Raw genomic sequence first — 20,996 nt, forward strand, 5'->3', positions numbered from 1 at the left:
GGTGATGAAACAGAAGGGTGGAGGGAATATTTCATTGTAGAGACATAGGTATTTCTTATTACCCTATAGGAGCTATATGCTAGTTCTCAAAGGTAAACTGATCCCTGAAAGACCAGAGGTCAAATTTTGCCTTGATACCAATGTAACTTCTGTTACAGTTGCAGGAATGTTGTATTTAGACCTAAGATAAGAATATGGGCTTTTATTTGGTATTCAGAAACTATGAACTGCAGTTGTTTTCTAAATCAGAACTTGAGAAAAAGCCTATAGTATCAATGTTCAGGACCTTGAAGACTAAGATACGTAGAAATAAAATTGGATTTGGTACAGTACTTAAGTGTTTTCTCATGTTTTCTGCAGAAAAAAATATCTGCATATAATCAAAGGTAATATAAAGATAATTTTCTATTCTTATCTTTTTTTCTGTTGCTTTTTAATACTCTGCATATTGCTACTTGCAGCAGAATGTAGTATATGTAGCTACTATAGTTTCTCTTCTGAGGCATCTTATCGAAGCCAAAAAATTAAAAAGCCTTGTGCTGTTTTTCTTTAAACTCTATGTATCACATGAAAACTGATGGCAAGAACTTAATTTTCATTCATTCCGAGTCATGAATGTCATGAGATCAAAGTTCAAATTTGGCTTCCAAAGAAATCATACCTAAACTAATTTTTTAATCAAACCTTATATTAAAATTATTTCCAGAGCTATTTTCTCTGAGTAGACTTGCAGGGTAAGATTCAGCTCACCTATACTCAGCTTCAGTGAAGTTAAAAGAGCATAGTTTCTTTTCTGATAATTATCTCACTAAAGCTAGTCATTAGACTTCCTCTGTAGTAACCAGGCACATGGAAAGGGTGGAACATCTTGCATGAATTGCAAGTATGTTTTATAGTGGAATAAGTTGTTCTCTGGTGTATATGCTTATTGTATATGCTTACTTGTGCTTTCACACCCATTAACAATAAAGGAAGCCAAGATGACTCTCTTTAGGCAGAAGAAACTAGGTGAAGTGACTCAGTGATTGCACATTTGGTATGTAAAATAGCTCTGGTCTAGTGCTTTGAGTGTATACTTAAAAGCACCAATGTGGCAGTGAAAATATATTCATGGTATGCTGATGATGTGTTTTGAAGTTTTGTGTAAATATATACCAAATTCTACAGCTGAATAAGCGTATTTATTCAGATGCAAAGCTGAGATGCTATAGGGTATTGAATTAGTGGACTTGAGAGAGGAATTCTCCAATTTTTTTTTTTTTCCCCAAACTGGGCTACATACACTTTTAAATAGTCCTAAACAGGTATTTTTTGAATACTGTTAATGAGTGTTGAGAGCTTTTAATTCCAACTGTCCTCCAAGGTGCAAGTGCCTTATCTTTCAATCACCTATTAATTTTATTCCCTGACTTGGCATTGCTTAGAGGCGTCAACATAAGTAAAGAATTATTTGCCTACTTTTAGTAGATTATATCTGTGTTTAAATAAATCACTTGAAGTCAGATGAAGCAGTCTAACGTCAAAGTCGTTTTCCACTGGTAGCATAATGTAATCTTGAATGGAAGCTGGTTATATATTCTGACAATTATATAGCTGGAGCATGCCTCCAGTGGAGTAAGTTTTCTTTCCATTGTTTGTTTATGATTTTGGGGAGGGAAGAGTGTTTCATGTGTGACTTCTTCATCCAACATTATAAAGGTCTCTAAGCCATAATTTTAGTGGCGGGTTTTTTTTCACCATATTTTTGTTTATTCTTCCAGTTCCATATGCTGCTTCCCTTCCCTGCTTTGAAGCTGCTTGAAAATAATTCAGTAGTTTCATTCTAGATGTTTCCCGAAGATTCTCTGGTTTTGGTTAGTTGTGTCCTCAGCTGTTGTAATATAAGTAGCATGTGTCCAGCATACTTTAGTGGTCTTGATTCTTTGACCGCCAAATAAGCTGTTCAACATTGTCTGCTCTTTTAGAGCTCAGATGTCCACTGAAAAATTATTTGAGTCTGTAACAAAACCATATCATATGTGTTGTCCACAACCAAGACTTGGTTTCAGTGAGTGGTAAAATATTTCTATTTGTTTATTTATATACATTAAAAATAACATAGGTTATATATCTGAAGTTTGGGCTTAGAATTTTTTCTCCTTATTGACTTTTAGAAAGAAATTGGGCTAGAATCACAAGGTGATATATGGGCTTATCTGCCCAAGTACATACTTGATCTTAAGTAACACTGGCATTTTTTAGATGCCTAGTTGATTGTTGCCTAATCCTATTGAAGTTTCTGTCTTTTTTTTTTTTTTTTTTGTGAAGAGCAGATACTGTTGGTATAATCTGCATTGAATTTAAGTTTCCACAGGACTTTTTTCCACTACTTGTGCAATATCTAGAGTCTCTGGTGCATCTGCCGTTCATAAATTGCAAGGCATTTTGTCTCTCTCTGAGAGGAGGTAGGGAATTTTTGCTTTGTTCTGGGATTTTTCTTTTGCTTAGGCAAAGTGAAACAGACCCACTAGAGAGTATGTTTTTCAACCCAGTTTCTGTCCTGACCAGTAAGAGGTCTGCTCTGAATCCCCTGTTTCAGAAAATTATGAAATGGCTTGGGTTGGATGGGACCTTAAAGATCATCTAGTTCCAACCCCTCTGTTATGGGCAGGGACACCTTCACTCAGCCAGGTTGCTCAAAGCCGTGTCCAACCTGGCCTTGAGCAGTGCCAAGGATGAGGAAGCCACGGCTCCTCTGGACACTCTGTTCCAGCGTCTCACCACCCTCATAGTGAAGAATTTCTTCCATTTATCTAATCTAAATCTACTCTCTTTCAGTGTAAAGCAATTCCCCCTTGTCCTGTCACTACACATCCTTCTAAAAAGTCCCTCTCCAGCTTTCTTGTAGGCCCCTTTTAGGTACTGGCTGCTATCAGGTGTCCCTGGAACCTTCTCTTTTTTAGGCTGAACAAGCCCAGCTCTCTGAGCTTGTTGTCATAGGAGAGGAGCTCCAGCCCTCTGATCATCTTCATGGCCCTCCTCTGGACTCAGTCTGATAGGTCCACGTTGTTCTTATTTTGAGGGCCCCAAGAGCTGGATGCAGTACTGCAGGTGGGGTCTTACAGGAATGGAGTCAAGGAGAATCACCTCCCTCTGCCTGCTGGCCGCACTGCTTTTCCTGCAGCCTGGCATATGGTTGGCTTTCTGGGCCCGCAGTTCCAACTGCTTCACTCTTCTCGCTCTCTGTAGTAAGTAGGCGGTTTTCCTCTTTCTAATAGGAACCATGGACACAATCAGTAAGACAGTAATTTCAGAGCAGAATGCAGCTGTAACTCCCTGAGGTTGTCTTCTAACACTGTCTCAGCAGGCCTAAGGCCCTGAAATACCTGTATGTCATTGTCATACAGAGCATTCAAAATCTTCCTGGAGTCTTGTGCTATGAAAACATTCTCATAGGATGCAGTATAACCATCCTGTTATTTTGTGTGCTTTTTGGCTGAAGTACACGGACATTATGAACGTTGCCTTGGGATCTTATGCTGACCTGTCATTGTTTCAAGCCTATGATTTTTCAAGGAAAACAGTGGCAATCTTATGCTAAATCCAGCTACAATACAGCAGTAGAGCCAGGGCTTGCACTCCAGAGTCATCAGCAAAGATTAATTTCAAGTGCCAGACTTATGTTTGGGTATTACAGAAGTTGCAGGTGTGGACAGGAGAAGGATGGGTGCACTTAGGAGCCAATGTCTTACACTCTTCTGTACCTTAAAGATGGATTCCTAGCTGTAATTGAGATGAAGGGTAGGGTCTGAGAAACACTTCTCTCTGCACTGCAAGGAAAGCCTTAAAAGCTATGAATAGAACTATTGTTAAAGTACCTTTAAAGCTCTAACACACCAAGTTCCTGTGAAAGTGCTGTTTCGCATTACAATTAAGCTGATCTAGCTGCAGCTCCTTCTCATCATGATACCAGCTCCTCCTTCATGCTTCATGCCTGATCTAGTGATCAGATGGTGCCATGAGAATCAGATCAGCTCCTTCTCTGGAATACAAAATAGGGGAAACAGCAGGGTATTTTAATTTTCCCCAACCCATAATTATAATGCTTTGAGTGGCATGAAAATGTATGATCATCAGTTCATATAACGTGTCAAATTCTCTTTTCCAACAGTGTAAAAAGCTGACAGAGCATTAAAATTTGCTACATCATGAGAACTTCCTGTTGGAATTTAACATCTGAGCTGGTTCATCCTTTACTGGATCCTGATGAGGCAGTTCATAATTTTACATAGATAGTTGGTCTCTTGCAGAATAGCAATGTATCTTGTTTATATTATTGTACATTTACTTTGTTCATAAAGCCTTTTCTAACTGAATAAGTAATGGATTTAATTTGTTCTATTAACATGTCTAGAAAATACAGGGAACAGTTGTCAATACTTGGAAATTAAGAGAATGAAGCACATTTTTGTAAGTTGAAATAAAGTATCAGGTTTTAGTTTCTTCGATATAATTTCTTGAATTTCACCAATAGATACTCAGGACTTGCTGTTTGCTTTTTAAATCCATTTTATTGTTTACCCTTCATCATGCGGCTGAAAATACATGTGTTGTTCTTAGCTGTTGGTCATGAGGACTTCCCAAATACAACAGTAGGAGAAGAGCTGCAGGTCTGTGCCCTGGTATTTCAGCAAATCGAAAGATGAGCAAACCAGCAAACGAGTAACTTGGAAAAGGAGTTACTGCTAAGTGAAAACAGTTAAGGTGTGCTAAATGTTGTGGAGGACTTAATACTGTGAAGAGAAGGCAGAGTGCTGGTGGTGTTTTTTGACCTACAAAGATTGTAATCAAGCTCCCTCAACAGGCAGAATAGCTTAGCTTGTTTTGCAATTTTGCTTCTTTGCTTTAGAATTGAATTAATCCTTTAGAAGCGTGAACATCAGTTGCTCTCAAGATCAATACCTGATCCCAATTTGTAATTGGCACATGTGCATGGTAGTTCCTCGCCTTAACTTTGGTAATCTTGAACCAGGGAAGCATGTTGCTTCAGAGTTCTTTAATCAGAGAAATGTTTTAATGCAGCTTGGGTCCTGCCTTTTGGGACCATTTCTTTCCATCTATTTGTTTCAGTATCACTGAACTGACTGTTAACGTTTTAGCAGGCTCAATAAAAAAAAAAAAATCGTTTAAAGAAGGTATTTTTAGAGGGTTTATAATCTTAAAAATTCTTAAGAGGTATTTTTAAAGGGTTTATAATCCATAAAATTAATGTAAAAGTAGAGAACCACCTCAAAAACCATAATGTAAAAAAAAAAATTAAAATAACCCAAATCTAACAGTATCTATCTTAATTTCAGAAGTAACTGGGAATAATTTTTATCTGACATAAATTTTTCTCATTTTTAGCATGAATCTAGAGAAACGTTACTGGGATTCAATATGGTAAATTACCGCGCGTGTAAGAATTTGTGGAAAGCTTGTGTGGAACATCACACATTCTTCCGTTTGGACAGACCGCTACCCCCTCAGAAGAACTTTTTTGCACATTATTTCACTTTGGGTTCCAAGTTCCGGTACTGGTAAGTGCTAAATCGAAATACATGCAAAAGAACATAAGGGAACAGGCAACTCATTAATGAACATAGGGAATAATTTAGAATCTGTATTGAAAGGTGTCATAATTCAAGTAGCTTTTGAATCCTGCAACTGCCCCCTTCCCCTGCTGGTTTAAGTTTCAAATGTTGTCAGTAATTCTCAAGGCTATTTTGAAAATATAATTATTGTATTATTAGGGGTTGTTATGGAGTTACTACTCTGCGATTGTCTCACAGGCTGCTTTTGCCTGCTTACCTGCTGGGTTATGGTTATCTTAAAAATGCTGTCTCAGAAATTCAGGGTCTTTGACCTGGTGTTTTTGAAAGTTGATGGATCTCAGCTCTTGTGCGCAGCAACAGCAACAAACCGGACCTAAATAAAGATCAAACAGAAATCAAGGAAAATAAGCTTATACAAGTAAAACCCACTTAAGCTAGTTGCGTACAAATAGGAACTAGGTAAAAACATAAGACATATATTTTCTGCACCAAAGCCAGAAGTTTAGAAAATAAGGATGAAGTTAAGTCCATAACTTTTTAAGGGTGAACTTAATATGCAAAAAGCTTGGTGCAAAGAATGCTGTGGAATAACTATAATCCCCAAGTATAATTTTTATTCTGACGGTGGAATGGGTGGTGTTGGGTTTTAGTGTTTTACACATTTTATAAAAAGAAAAAATAAAATAATCTCAGTTCAGTAACTGAGTTAACCGTCTCTGCAAGTCATGCAGCATGCCAATGGCTTAAATCATGCCAGAAGTAGAGAATAATGGAACTAGTACTAATCATCCATCTAGAATGGCAACAGTGTCTGTGACGTATGAAGAGAGATAACGAAAAGCTGGAAAACACAATAACAGACTATTTCTGTTACACTTGTGAATTGCATAAATATATAAAGAGGAAAGTAATTCAGTGGCTAAATTTTTATGCCATCTGTGCTTTTGACCAGCATTCACAGAACCCATTTGAGAAACAGCATTCTGTGATCCTGAACAGTATTTGAGACTTGATTCAATGTTGCTGTAGTGAATTTTGGGGAGCTTTTTCATTTCTTTAAAGATTTTGAATTTGAATCATTGTGGTTACTGTTGCAGAAAAGCTCTTTGATGATGACATTCAACTTATGTTAATGTAAGATGAAAAGGGAAACTGCATAAAAATGAAGAAGGTCATTAAAGTTAATGAAGCAGCCAAAAGGCTAGAATTTCTCCAAGTAGTTTAAGAGGTTGTTTAGAGGCAGTGTAATAGTGGTAACTGGCACACAAAGAGAGGTTAAGGGCACTGAGTTTGTTTAACCTAGCAAAGAGGAAGCTAAGGGGAAGAGCAAGAGGGTTAGCAAGGCTAACGCTAGCTACTCCAGGGGCAGTGTCAGAAATGGTGGAGACAAACTTGTACTGGCAATGGCAGGTGGTAGAACAAGGGGCAGCAGCCACAAATTTCACCCAGAAGGTTGTAGCTGGAAACGTTTTTGGGGTTTGGATTTCTTGGAGGATAGTGCATTACTGTAACAAGTTACCCAGAGGGCCTGTGGAATCTCTATTTTTGGAGACTTTCAAAACTTGTCTAGACAAAGCCATGGCCAGACATGTCCTAGTGTTAGCAGGAGATTGGAATAGAGACTTCTAGCCAACATTTCTATGATTAAAACCAACTAATAAAATACTAAACTGCCGGGGCTAGACTGAATTGTCTCCAGTTCTGAAAAAAATCAAAGACATGAAATGGTTGAATTATTAAATGTGTTACATATTCTATTATATCCACTGGAATAAAAGATTCTAATGCAACAATTCTAAAAAGCTTCCAGGAGGGACCAAGAAGACTACTGATGAGAAAATCTGACTTCTGTACACTGTGCTTGGATTTTCAAAGTGGTTCTAAAACTATTCCTCACCAAATACTGAAACTGCCAAAACATGAATAGTTTTATTATATATTAGCAACTGTGAACTGTTTTAACCAGATGGGAAACAAGTAGGTCCCTTCTTCACAATGAAAGGAAGTTACCACTGAAGCGATACAGGGCTTTGTAGTAAAAGCTGAAGTTGACTGTCAAAAGTTTTGGTGGTATGTTGCAATGAGGGGTGAGTAGGCAATAAGATGGTAGATGAAGTTCAGTGTCCAAAAATTAAAAATAATCTACACAAGGGGAGAAAAGAGGAGGAGCATCAATTAGAAGCAAGTTATTACTGTTTTGGAGCTTCATAGTTCTCTTAAAAGCATTAAATCAATTATTAGTAGCTGTTAGAGGAAAGGCAATACAATGTTAAAGTTACTGGAATAGAATAGGGGAAAATACAGATGGCTTACTGCTTGTCAGGGTTAAAAATGTGTAACACCAGAAAGTTAGGAGGCAGCAGTTTTGAAAGAAGACATTTCTTAAATTCACACCATGGCAGAGGTTGAAAGGCAGCTATGGACCCTGTCTAGTGTAATGCCCTGTTCAAACAGGGTCCACTATAGCAGGTTGCCTTAGGACTGTGTCCAGCCAGGTTTTAAACTGTCTCCACAAATGGAGACTCTGAGCAACCTGATCGAGTGTTTAACAACCTTCACAGTAAAAAAGGGGTTGGTTGTGGTTTTTTTGAGGGGGTTTGGGCATATTGTTGTTGTCATAATTTCCCCCCCCCCCCCCCCCCATTCAAGTGATGTATCCCATAATTCAGTTTGTGACATTGCTTCTTGTCCTGTTTTTGGGCCCATTGAAAAGAGTCTGGCTGTACTTTTTGTTTCACTCTTCAGGCACTTATACACACTCATTTGATCCCAAAGTGTTCTTTCCTGAGGCTGAACAGCTCACGTAAGCCAGTTGTTCTGGATCCTTAATTGTCTTTGTGGCCTTTTGCTTGACTTGGGGAAACCTGGAACTCAACGCAACACTCCATATGTGGCCTTACCTGTGCTAAGTAAACCTGCTTTCCAGCCAGTTGGCCCTCAGCCTCTGTGTTGGGTTATTCTACCTTCTCCAGGTGCAGGTTGTTGCATTTCCCTTCACTGAATTTTGTGAGATTCCAGTCGGCTAATTTCTCCAGCCTTCACACATCTGGTAGTTCTGTAGTATGAATATGAAAATAGCTAATTATTCGTTCATTTCATTGTGTGAATGTTCCTGTAATGAACAGAAAAGAGCAGAGTTTTAGGCATCAGGATCATTTTAGGACATGTGCTTTCTGACTCTCTGCCTTGGTCTGAAGTTATAAATGGGGAAGTGGCTGCAAGAGGGAGATTTGCTGGTATCTTGCCCCCAGTTCTTAACTGCTGATAGACACTCAAAAAAATAAAACCCTGTATTTTTTTTCTAAAACAGAAATTATTAAATATTATAAAGGATCTTTGATTTGACACAAGACATCTGCTCTTATCTGAAAAGTCAGCAAGTTCCAAGATCTAATCTTGGTTTTGACAAGTTGTGCAGAAGAATACAAGCCTGATGTGCTTATTATCTAATTTCTTAATGGTATTTTGCTGAACTAAGTAGTGACTAAGTTATTAGCAATTCAGGGAGTAGTTTAGGAAGAGTACAGAGGGGGTGCTGTAACTTTTGATTGTGACTGTAACAGGAAAGATTATAGTGTCATCCAAAGATTCAAGCAGGACTTTCTTACTGCTGTGGATAAGAAGAAAAAGGAAGAGAAGAGAAAGCTTTATGTTATGCCTGAAATTAATTGGTCTTTGTTACAATTACGCTATAATAGGAAAGAAGACCTCCACTTCTGCCAAATGCTTTCTTAAGTTACATTGTACTGAATTAACGGCATAATTGCTTGAACATAACTGAAATAGAATTTGGGTTTTGTTTTGGTTTTGGGGTGGGTTTTTTTTTTTGCAGAGATGTTCCAATTTTAAGGAATAAAATGTTATCCTAAATTTGTTGTATTTAGTGGTTTGGTTTTGTTTTGTTTTCCAGTGGGAGAACAGAGGTCCAGTCTGTGCAGTATGGTAAAGAAAGAGCAAACAAAGATAGGGTATTTGCAAGGTAAGCAATTTACATTTGTACAAGATCAGTAAGTCTCCTGTTTGTGTAGTTTTAGATGTTATGGGATCACCTTTTTCTGTGTGCAAAAATGTAAAATAAAGAGCAACTACTGTCAACTGTTGCTGGTGGCTTGACTTAACCATGTTAAGGAGTTTAATTTTGAAATGGGATGGTGTTATGAGGCACCCAGAAATTGGGGAGAATCTTATGATGGAAAAAGTTAATAAGGGTATTCTTTAATATTTCATCTTTCAGAATAGCCTTCAATCTGTGTAATTTGTTCTTACATGTGCTAGCCCTTTTTGTGCTGTCTTTATTGCAAAGAATAGTCTCTTTAACTCATCCATTAAAATATTGAGTTAATCCCTGATAACAGCATGCAACTGTCCATACATACTTCCTTTAGAATAAGGTACTGTGAGTGTCTCACATGGTGAGAACAGCTTTATCGCTGAAGTCCGATGAGATATTTTACCATGAAAAATTTGGGAGTGAGCTGCTTCTGAAGGTGTTCTGTCATGGAGTAGTTGGCTAATCATAGAATCTATTACTTAACTTTAAGATTCCTGAGGGGTTTAATGATTAGAGGAAAACTGTCAAGACATAGATTTAGTTCTTAATTCAGAACTTATGATACAGTATTCAAAAGTAAAACTGCTGCAGCACCCGTTTGGCAGTCTGCTCTGATCACTAATAGAAAGAATCCTTCTGAGGAGGGAGCGTGCTCTGTCCTTTTTTTATGCTTATAGTTTTGCTGAGATCTTAATGTCTTTTAACATAGTTACCTCTTAAGGAACTCTGGAGTTCAAATTTATGCTCACAGACTTAGTAACAAGTCCAATAACCTTTCTCAAGTACCTGCAAACACTGTTTTTCAGATCATTCGTGAATTTAGCCTTGATTTCCTGCGTAGTGGTGTCCCCCTTGCTTTCTTTCCCCCTGTACAATGTAATATGAGTTTTCAGCTAGGCACACTGTAGATACTTAGCTCCGTATTAGAAGGCTTTGGGGGCAGAAGTGCTGTGACCTGTTTTTCAGCAGGTAGATTTTGTAAAACCAATTTGTTCTGTGTGCTGTAGAATTATTTTTTACTCAATTTACTTTGGGAACCTGCTTAAATTTTTACTTGGGGCAACACTTTTAGTACTCAGAAGACTCAGCACTATGACAACAGAGTTTTATTTATTTAAATTACAGTTATGAGTCAATTAAAAGCTATTTTTCTTGTTGCACTCTGAACTTGGCAATTCCCCACAAGTAAGTAGGGTGGAGGAGAGCCAATACTTGGTTTTGAGGAATATATTTATAATTTTAAAAACTCTTCTTCAGTAGATGGCACTCTTCCCTTTGCATCAGAGCTGAACAAGTGGTGCCAGGGTCACTTGTATGTTACAAAATATATTCTGGATTAAATTGAAGGCCATGGCTAGAACTGCTCTGATGTTTTCTCAAGTCTGTTGGGGTTTTTTTTAGTTAAAAAAATACTTGGCTTTTCTGTCCTCAGTAATTTTATTTTCCACTGTTGCTTTTTAGATTAAAGAATAAAGCATTCTCCTCACCTTTTGAGTTTATTAATAATGTTAATGTCTGATAAATGACTGAGGTATGTGTGTGTACATCAGTGAGCTGAAATTTATGGTGTATACCGTAAATACACACCTCGAAAAACTTTCATTCATGTGTCCTCTGTCCTCCGCAGCACAGTTGGCAACTAATGGATTTTCAATTTTAAAGACTTCTAGTATTTTTAAAGGTGAAAAAACTTGAAACATAAGACGTTCCTAGAACATTATGTGGTTCAAGAAGCTTAATCTAAGAACATTATGTTTTATTCTTGGTCTTCTAAATATTTACATTTCAAGCTGAAATGCTGAGCAGATGTTAGCCCTTTTGTATTTGTACAGAGAACAAGTTTAGCTTTTTAAGGTTTTCCAGGTATAATGTGGGTTTTGTTCCTGGTACCTTCCTTTCTCTTTCTTAGTGTGTCTTTCTCAGACAAAGTCATTGTGTTCAACGGGCAAGCAGCTCCTTTTGGTTGCTTTTGAAAGTTCGGCTAGGTATTGGTTGCCTTTTGCTGTGAAGTCAGAGCGTGCTAGCATTACAGTCAGGTCAGTCTTGAGAATTAAGTGAACACAGGAAAAAAATTAAGTACTTACGGTTGCTTTTATTATTCCCATGTTAAAAGATGTGTTCAAGATCAGTTAAGAAAAAAAATGGTTTCAGTATTTTTTTTTTCCTAGAGCTGTCCAGATTTACACTCTTTTCTTATCATTATCTAACTAGAAACTGCCTTATTGAGCTAATACTGTCTAAGCAAACTTTTGAATCATTTCATTGTAAGAAAATGATACAGTTATATTGAGATGTTATTTCAGTTGCCTGTTTGTTCTAAGTTGGGAAATGGTGATTGCCAAAAGTAATGATCCTTTCACACTGAGTGGAACACAGAGAGCACCAGACATGGAAATAAAATTTCTTAACAGCCAATTGAATAAAACAAGCAGTTATAACCTGCAATTTAGCAGGCTTATCTCTGTCCTTGGGACTTTACTGTAAAATTAGCTGAAGTTGTATCATGGATTTCTTTACTTCCAGACCATAAAAACACTTTAATTTTTAAAAATTAATAAATTTGATAATTTGATAATAAATTTGATACATTTTGTAGATGCTGTTTTCTTAATCTTCACGCAGCAATAACTTCAGCATTTAGAAGACAGTTGCTGTTGTTGTTTAGGTTATTTTTATTTTTTTTAAATCTTTATTACAGCTAATCTCTTGGCCTCATTTATTGTAAGACATTCACAACCCAAGAAAACCCATGAGAATTCTCAGGAGTGTGCTAAAAGTGGAAGCAGATAATTAAAGTGCGAAAAGTTCAATCAAGTCATAAATTGAGAGATTTCTTAAAGACCATTGTTTGCTCTTAAAGTCCTTGCAAAGTATTTTAGTTCTGTTCAGTTCTGATGGTGTGTACTGGAAGGTAGGTTAAGCATCGTATGATAGTGAGTAGGTATTTCAGTCATTGATTTGCAAACTCCCTATCATTAAGTTACAATCTCTATTTCCAAAAATCCAGTCTTGCTTCAACCATGCATTTATTGAGGTTAATTAAGTAGTTCCTCAGTTGCTTTAAATTGCATATGTAATTTGTGGTGTCCCTGCAGATTTGTGTAGTTTCAGTCTCTTGGTTTGAAGCAGTAGTTTCAAGGTTTGCTGAGAAACACGTCCCTGTGCCTTTCGTCAAAATACAAAGCCAGGCTGTGACTCCAGGTTATATTTCTTTCTGGGGCAGAAGTGATTTACAAGATTCCCACCTGTATTCCCAAACAATACCCTCTTTCTTTCCCAGCTCCTGCAAGAATTAGCACTTGCAGGACACAAAACCAATTCTGTCTTTGAAAGCTTTTGTGTACTGTAGCTGAGATAGTATAATTTGTCATGCCTTTTTTTAGTTGCGTTATGTGATTTCATCCCTTCTACTTGGGTTTTTTTGTGTGTGTGTGTTTGATGTAGTATTGCAGCTTGTAAGACTGGTTTTGATTTTGGGGGAAGGTAAAGTCTCTGTCCCTACTCAGACAGATAGGACTTCTTCCAACACGTTTAGGAATGTCTCTGCAGATACACCAGAAATTGAATCTGAAAGAGTTTACTCTGTTAAAAGCAGTGCTCTGTGCTGAGGTACAGTACAAGCATCCAGATTGAGCAGACAAACATGGACTTTAGAATTTTGAACTTTACAAAAGAATTTTAAAAGTTTTTTATGGCTTACTTCCTCCTCCCATCTCCTCAGCTGTATTCTGGCATGAGAAAGCTATTTGAATATTGTAAAGAATTAGCAGTACAGGAGAAATTTGCTGGAACATTTCACAACAAATCTTAAATTACAGTGAGAAATAATTTACTGTTAGATTTAGAAGTGCTGGCAGGAGGATGAGTATCAAAAAGCCACAGCACTGAGAAGTTTGATGCTGCAGTGTGGTAATTTTTTCTTTGAAATTTCTGCAAAGACAGGAAATGGAGGCAACAAACATGTGGGTGGGACTCTGAGGTTAGAGCTGTTAATAAAATAATTGAAACGAACCTTTGCTGATAAGTGTTGCAGCTGTTTGGCATGGTGGTAAGCTGTTGTTTCTGAAAGATCAGACCCTACCCACAAAAAAGGTGAGTTTTCTTAACATTGGATTTTTTTGATGGGGAAGAAGGTGCTTTTCTCATTTTAGAGTTATGTTCATTTGTTGCATAGATTGAGGAAGTTTTCAAAAATGTAGTTATAAACTATCAGTTAAGATACAGTGCAGCAGGGGCTTTTTGAAACAGTCAGAGATGAATTTTTGGAAAAACTTGGGTTTTTTCCCCCTCCCTCTCTTTCTCTCTCTGTCTCTGTCTTTCTTTGTAATTTCATCTCTTTTATACAGACAAGAATAGTGCCCTTTCACTGTTATGCTTTAAAAATAATATATATATATATATAGACACACCAGCTTTCCTGTATTACAGTTGTTGCTTATTCACTGAAGGTTTTGCATGTCTGTCAGAAAATACTGTAGCTGCAGACCTGTATTTACCCAGTTTAGCACTGGATATATTATGTTCCTCTGCATTTTTCCCTCAGCCCGTTCTTTGGTTAGTTAGAATCCACCTCTTGGCAGAGCTGGCTCTTGGTGCTAATCTGCTGGCTGTAGGCATGCTGTCAGCAAAGTCTAGCTAATGATAACTTTGATTAATAAGAGAAGAATGAGCAGATAACATTAGACATACTCTTCAGATCTGCAGGTTTCTTATTGTTTCACCTATTCAGAACTGCTCAAATTTGCTATGTTTGGGAAGAAAAATAGATAAGTAGTTTGAGATGCTCCAATTTGAGCAAATTACAGAAATTGAAGTGTTGTTTTAATTGACATGATATCAAGCTAATTCCTTTTTGAATCAAATTAATACTGCTTAAATACAGTGAAGAAAAGATGTGTTTTTTCCTCAGGAATTAAATAATTATTTTCCCTGTTTTCAAATATCAATATACTGTCAGATTCTTTTTCCCCCTGCATGTAGTAAGACTTGAAACAGTAGTATTTAGAACAGCCCATCTTACTTAACTGTCTGAAATTTGTCAGCTGTTATTTAATAAGACTTTAGGGTAGCAAAGCAGAAAGTACATGTTCAGAACTGCTTAGGAGTGTAAAATCAGAAATAAACCCTCCACACACTGACCACCCCTCCTTTAGTATCAAACAAACACTGCTGACATCAGTAGGACTTAAGTACCTATGTAAAGATAGGTAATTTGATATGATGGTTGGTTGGTTATTGTAGACTCTTTTTGCTTAAGGTGGTGGCTTGCATTGAGCTTTAAGTTCCATGAGAAGCAAAAATGTATTTGCAACTAAGATTCTCATTTTCAGAAGGATGTAATTTGTGTGGGGGTATTTCCTTAATTTCTCAAAGTTCCTTCCTTCTGGACTTGCACTTTCAGTAAATCATTAAGATGATGATGAAGATAAATAACAGTTACCATGTGTCCTAAAACCAGCTAAGGCAGAGATTATTTTGTGATACAGGTATATGGAGCTGGGGAAAGAAATAAAGGAGTTACGCTGATACACTAATATGTTGTCACCTCATTGTGCAAAGCTGGAAAGTGGATGTCCTGTTTGCAGCTGGGATAATTTTCTTCTTAGTAGCTTATACAGTGCTGTGTTTTGGATTTGGTATGAGAACAATGCTGATAACACAATGATGCTTCAGTTGTTGCTAAGTAGTGCTTACCCTGATTAAGGGCTTTTCAGTCTCTGATGCTCTGCCCAGAAGCTGGGAAGGACCAGGGACAGGACATCTGACCCAAACTAGTCAAAGGGACACCAGAGAACATCATGCTCAGTTTAGAAACTAGGGGGAGTTGGCTAAGAGGGGCTGGTCAGTGCTCAGGACAGGCTGGGTACCAGCCAGCAGGTGGTGAGCAATTGTATTGTGCATCACTTGTTGGTCACCCCTTACTATTGTTGTTACTGTTGTTTTCTTTTACTTTATTTACTTTATTTCATTATTAAACCGTTCTTATCAAAACCAAGAGGTTTTACCTTTTTTCTCAGTTCTCCCCATCCCACGGTGGGGTGTGAGTGAGCAAGCGGCTGTGTGGTCCTAAGTTGCTGGCCAGGGTGAAATCATGACAGTAAAGTGTTGTGACAGAATATAAAGGCAAATTGGAATTAAATGGCCATGGCATAAAAGACTGATGAAATTGAGGTTTCACTGGAACAAGAGGGGGTTGAGTAATGATAGTGGAGAAGCTTGAACGATGTAGCACCATTAAAGCAGTAGGAGCAAAAGCCTGGTAACACAAAATACAACGGCCAGTTAAGGATTATTTAAAAGAATTTTTGTTGTTGGATAAAGAATTTTCAGTTGAAAACAAACAGCAAAAGTCTGGGTATGTTTAGTTGCAGGATGACTGAACCATCCAATGTTATGCTACGAGAAAAGCAACCACAATTTTTCGATGATTCATTTGATGTTTCCCACTATAAAAGAGAAATAAAGTATTTTATGAGGGATTGCAAGTATGGTCTCATTTGTGCTTAAAAAATAGGTGAAAGAAACAGCAGAAGGGGATTGTAAGTATCCTGGGATTACTCAAGAATGAGAAGACAAAGTTTCCTCAACATCAAGAAAGGGCAACAAACAGAAAATGCTGTTACTTTTGTATAAAAAAATTGGTGATACGACCTTTAACTTGAAGGACTTTTATGGCACAGAACCAAATGAAGTTTGGTTACCCACAAAGAACTGTAAATAGAATGATTGCATCTGCCATACAGGTAACAAAACATGTTCTGGAAGAAAGCCTGTCACCTGTATGAAAATCCCTGATGAGTAAACAAAACTCAGGAGCTCCATTGCCATGTTGATGACTACCCCACTTCTAGTTCTTCAGAGTCTTTGGGACATTTTTTTGAGCTGATGTTTGCACTGCTTTATTTTTCCTGAAATGGCTGAATAGTGTTACTTAGAGGATTGGGGGTTTTTTTGTGCTTTTTTTTGTTTGTTTGCTTGTCTTCTGTTTTATTTCTAAGTTCAGACCTCTTAATGACTGTTTTGTTTGAATCGGATTCTCTTTGAGGCATTAGAAATGCCTGGTGAAGTTCAGTGGGTTCCTCTTCTGTCTTGCCTGTCTTCCTCCCAGCCAACAGTATTTCATGACTGTATTTCACTGACGTTCTTGTACAAAGTACACAAAATTAAGTACAATATATTGAGAAAATAAAGAACTGCCCATGTAGATAGTTTTGCATAATTCTTTCATTTTTTTCAGATAATTTGGTTGTCTGTAATAGAACATCAGTTTAATTGTGGTGTATGTATTTGTATGAGGCAAATTTGTATTTGCTCATATAATTTTTGGTTAGTAATTTTATTTTCTTTTTCTAGATCCCCCAGTAAACCCTTGGCACGGAAATTAATGAGTGGGATGGACTGGGAAGTAGTGAGTAGGAATTCACTGTCTGATGATAGATTGGAAACACAAAGCCTGCCATCACGGTCTCCACCTGGAACCCCAAATCAGTAAGTAGTGTCAAATCTTCTCTCTCTAGAAGTAACTGTCTACCTCTAATGTGAATGACCTGTGTGTATAATAAAAGGATTAATGCATTACGGAGACAAATAACTTGACAAATTACATGCTGAGTGGTCCTATGGAACATTTAGCTCCAGATAAGAGAAACTATTCGGGGGTGAATTTTAGGTACTTCTCACTCAACCTATAAGAAGTGTAAGATGTAGCATGCTACCCTAAATTTGAGAGCTTGAGTTTTCTTGAGCAGTTAAAACTAACTTATTTATTGTTTAAGAAAAAACTGGTAATAAAATCTGTGTGATATTTTTGAAATAATTTATTCTGGCTAATACCACTTCCTAAAACATTGGGTAAGTTACTTAATAAGAAATCCTTGCAGATTTATTCCCCTCAGTTTTTCTCCATTTCCTTTCAAAGCTCACTCTTCCCACATGATAGAACTTTATGTTTATAGTTAGCGAAAACTCATTCCTGATTTCTTTGGGGAAATAACCAGTTTTTTTCTGTGTGCTGAAAATGGCTTAAGAATCAGTATTACCCAATTTTGGATTGCATAAACCAGAAGGTTTTAAGGTTCTTTGGCACTACAGCATATCATTCAAAAGACTGTTGTTGTAAATATTGGTAGCATTTAAAAATTCTTGTAAAATTAATTTTATAATATATTTATGCTTATAGCATAATATAACTTAATCATGTATGTTTTAAAGCATTTTAAGAAAGGTGCCAATGTCACTATGCTAGTTTTATACATGGGAAAATTTTGGGTCACAGAAATAAGGCTCATGGTGCAAAGCTTATGAACTTTGTAGGAGAAGATGCAGAGGATAAAGTGTTCAGATTAAGTTCTACCATGAACAGACCTAGAATTTTTTTTCTTGGGGATTAATTTTTCTTCTCATTGACTGGACTGTCAGTTCAGTAGCTTGTTCATTGGACCATAATGCTTTCAGGTTTCTTTACTAAAAAAAAAAAAAAAAAAAAAAAAAAAAATTAAAAATTTAGCCATTTAGTGTTTATGAAAATGAATTTTGAACACTTCAAAAAGGAAAACAGTGAATGGCATGTTGATCTGACAACATAATTCTTTCAGTGATTTTTGAAACCTTATTTAATAAAAATACGTAGATGAACATATGTTTGCACTAAGTGTAAATAATTATTTTAATATTCCTTTGTGGTAGTGTAAGAAATGCAGACTAATAATATTCTTTTCACATTGCACTGCTGTGCTTTCCCTCTTAGTCGCAACTCTGCCTTCAGTCAAGAAGGAGCACGGTTACGACCCTCATCAGTTGGACATTTAGTGGACCATGTAGTTCACACATCCCCAAGTGAAGTATTTGTAAATCACAGATCTCCATCTTCCACCCAGGCTAATAGCATCATACTGGAATCATCACCGTAAGTTCTGTTGGTCATTACAGTAAGGTAGCATGCAGGGAGAGCCAGAAAATCTAATAAAAAGGTAGCTGTTATTTCTGGAGTCTTAGTAGAAGCCTTACTGAAAATTAAGTGATACAGAAGACCTATATCTAACATGTTGCTGGTGAAGAGTTACAGTACCTTCCCCACCCAGCCAAAATGCAGGTTTGCTGTAACATAACCATTAGTGTCTGGATGTGGAAGTGAAAGTTATCTTTCTCATAGAACTGTTTTGTGATGAAAGCTTTTAATTCCTATGAGTTTGAAAATTTTGCTTTTTTGTCCAAGCACAGAAGTGTAAGTGAGCTTTAAAAATTACTTGCCAAAATACTTTTTAGCATCCCAGCATTCTAAGACTCCTAGTACATTTTGTGTGTTGTTATAGAGTATCTTTAAGATAGCACTGTCAGGCTTCTGTTACGCTGATTATTCTTGAAACTGTAAGGTTGCTATGCTCTAGTGGGCAAAATAAAACCTGTTATTGTGTATTAAGTTCAGAAGGATGACAAACAAAATACTGAATTATTTGAATATTTGAAATACTCAGTTACTTGTGACAACAATGAATTGGGGCAAGAAGGTGCACAATGTACACTGTATTAACACTGCCACTGTACTTTTTTATATAGAGCTATACATGTAATGCTAAACTTGCCCTCATAATTTTGTATAATCTCTCTTAGTGAGGAAATTGTGCAAATTGTTTAAAAACATTTGTGAATTTAACAATAGCACATACTTAATTACATGTTTATAAAAACAAATTGTATGTCTTGGGAAAAATTATTCTGGGAAGGCATTTGACACAATTCAACAGCTTTGCTTGGACTATACCTTCAGTTTTAACAACTGTGTGTAGCTTCAGGGAGGGAAATAGAATACCAAATTTTTAAAGTTTTGTAAAATAACACTAAGACATTTTTTATGATAGCGTACAATAGTTATAATTTCACCATCACCTGGTTATTTAGCTTTCAGAGATGTAAGACAGTAATTTGGCCTAATTAAAACCTAACTAAAAGCCCCTTTTTTTTGGTAGACTTTTTAGCAAAGGCAAGGGAGTCTCAAAACTCTGGAATGCTTGTGAATCTTTTCTCATATTAGAGTTTTGCTGTACGAAAGCCACACAAGGTCAGGTTCCTTCTATTCCAAGACTTCCAACTGAAGTCAGTTATGGGAAACACTGAATGGTAGAGTGATACAGTCAAGTAAGCACAATTCTTAAATTGTCTGGTTTTATTCATATGCCTTTAAGTTGTAAAAGATGTTCCTGAGTGTTCTTGGGATTTGTTTATTTAATACCTGATTTCCTGTGTGAGTTGCCATGGAAATGGGTCTTAAAAGAAAGGAAGTGGTTTTGTAAAGTAGTTATGCAACTATGGCGTTCTTTTTCATTATTTTGCACTTTTTAGACCCACGCAGAAGAAGTATTGCTCTTCTGTCACTAAGCTTTGGCTTTTGTTTTTGGTTTTTTCCTTTGTTGGAAGCTTTAAAGTGGAACTTAATTTAATTAAACCAATGTAGTTATCTAGCATAAGGTATTTTTTTGAATGAGGACATTCACTCTCAAAAATACATGAACACCATTAGGGTCTTTTGAAAGTTTCAGGTGATGTTGATTTAAGATTCAAGATCTGTGAAAGAAAGTAGTACTCATGAAGTTCGTATTAGCTATATAATTTAAAATTGTATTGGTTTAGGGTCCAAAAAACGTGTTTCTTAAACATTTTGACCTTTCTGAGTGGGGAAAAAAAATTGAGTAGTCCAACCACTAATTTGTTGGGAAGTTTTTTTTATTGATCAAATTTACATATCTAAGAAGGTCAGGAAAGGTAACCGGACAGGCGTTGGGTTTCGTGATCTTTTTGAGTTTGGAGTCAACATAGCAAAAGAAATTAGTTTCAGTGCAGTATGTAGAAGAATATTATAGCTTAGCTAATGCAACCTTGAATTGCACATTTTTTTCTTCATCTGCATATGCTATTCAAAACTCAATTGAGAGATGCTGCTTGTAGTTCCCTGAGGTAATTATAACCTTAAATTCCAAAAGCATGTGATATGTGTTAGTTTAATAAATTTATGGGGGAGTGTATGAAACTTTTGCTTAATATATTAAAAGGTCAGACCGGATATCTGTAACAAAAATACCCCAAGCTTGTCAGTGCCAGGGTTTGTGTGTTATTTTATTATTATGTAAATTGATGAATGCAGTAACAGAGAGCTGCTTTGCGTGCAAAATAGGCTCCATTCACTGCCATTGTCTAGGCATTCATAAGGAAATTCAAAGCTGACTGGGCAAATATAAAGCCAATGAAGTTTTTGCCCAGGGCTTGATTGTTAGTTCTCACAATTCATTATGCTAATATATTACAGTACTTGCATTGCTGCTTCTAAAACGCTCATTTAAGTAACTTTTCAAATCTTTTCTAAAAGTTTGTATGTTTGG

At 36.7% G+C, this 20,996-nt stretch overlaps 1 protein-coding gene across 7 annotated transcripts in view; it reads left to right on the plus strand.

Annotated features, from left to right (window-relative positions):
• Nucleotides 1–20,996, plus strand: part of PTPN4 (protein tyrosine phosphatase non-receptor type 4) — a 114,757-nt gene that overhangs the window by 71,854 nt on the left and 21,907 nt on the right. For 6 of the 7 annotated variants that reach the window (XR_013957243.1, XR_013957244.1, XM_080621822.1 and 3 more), the window contains 4 exons: nucleotides 5,386–5,558; nucleotides 9,484–9,552; nucleotides 16,978–17,112; nucleotides 18,371–18,529. Coding sequence is in view for 5 of the 7 variants with exons in the window: in XM_080621822.1 (XP_080477948.1) it covers nucleotides 5,386–5,558; nucleotides 9,484–9,552; nucleotides 16,978–17,112; nucleotides 18,371–18,529 (536 nt within the window). In the remaining 2 variants the exon portion in view is untranslated. The remainder of the gene's footprint in view (nucleotides 1–5,385; nucleotides 5,559–9,483; nucleotides 9,553–16,977; nucleotides 17,113–18,370; nucleotides 18,530–20,996) is intronic. The other variant, XM_080621824.1, reaches the window with a different exon arrangement.

Source organism: Psittacula echo (assembly GCF_963264785.1).
Source record: "Psittacula echo genome assembly, chromosome: 6".
NCBI classification, from domain to species: Eukaryota; Metazoa; Chordata; class Aves; order Psittaciformes; family Psittacidae; genus Psittacula; species Psittacula echo.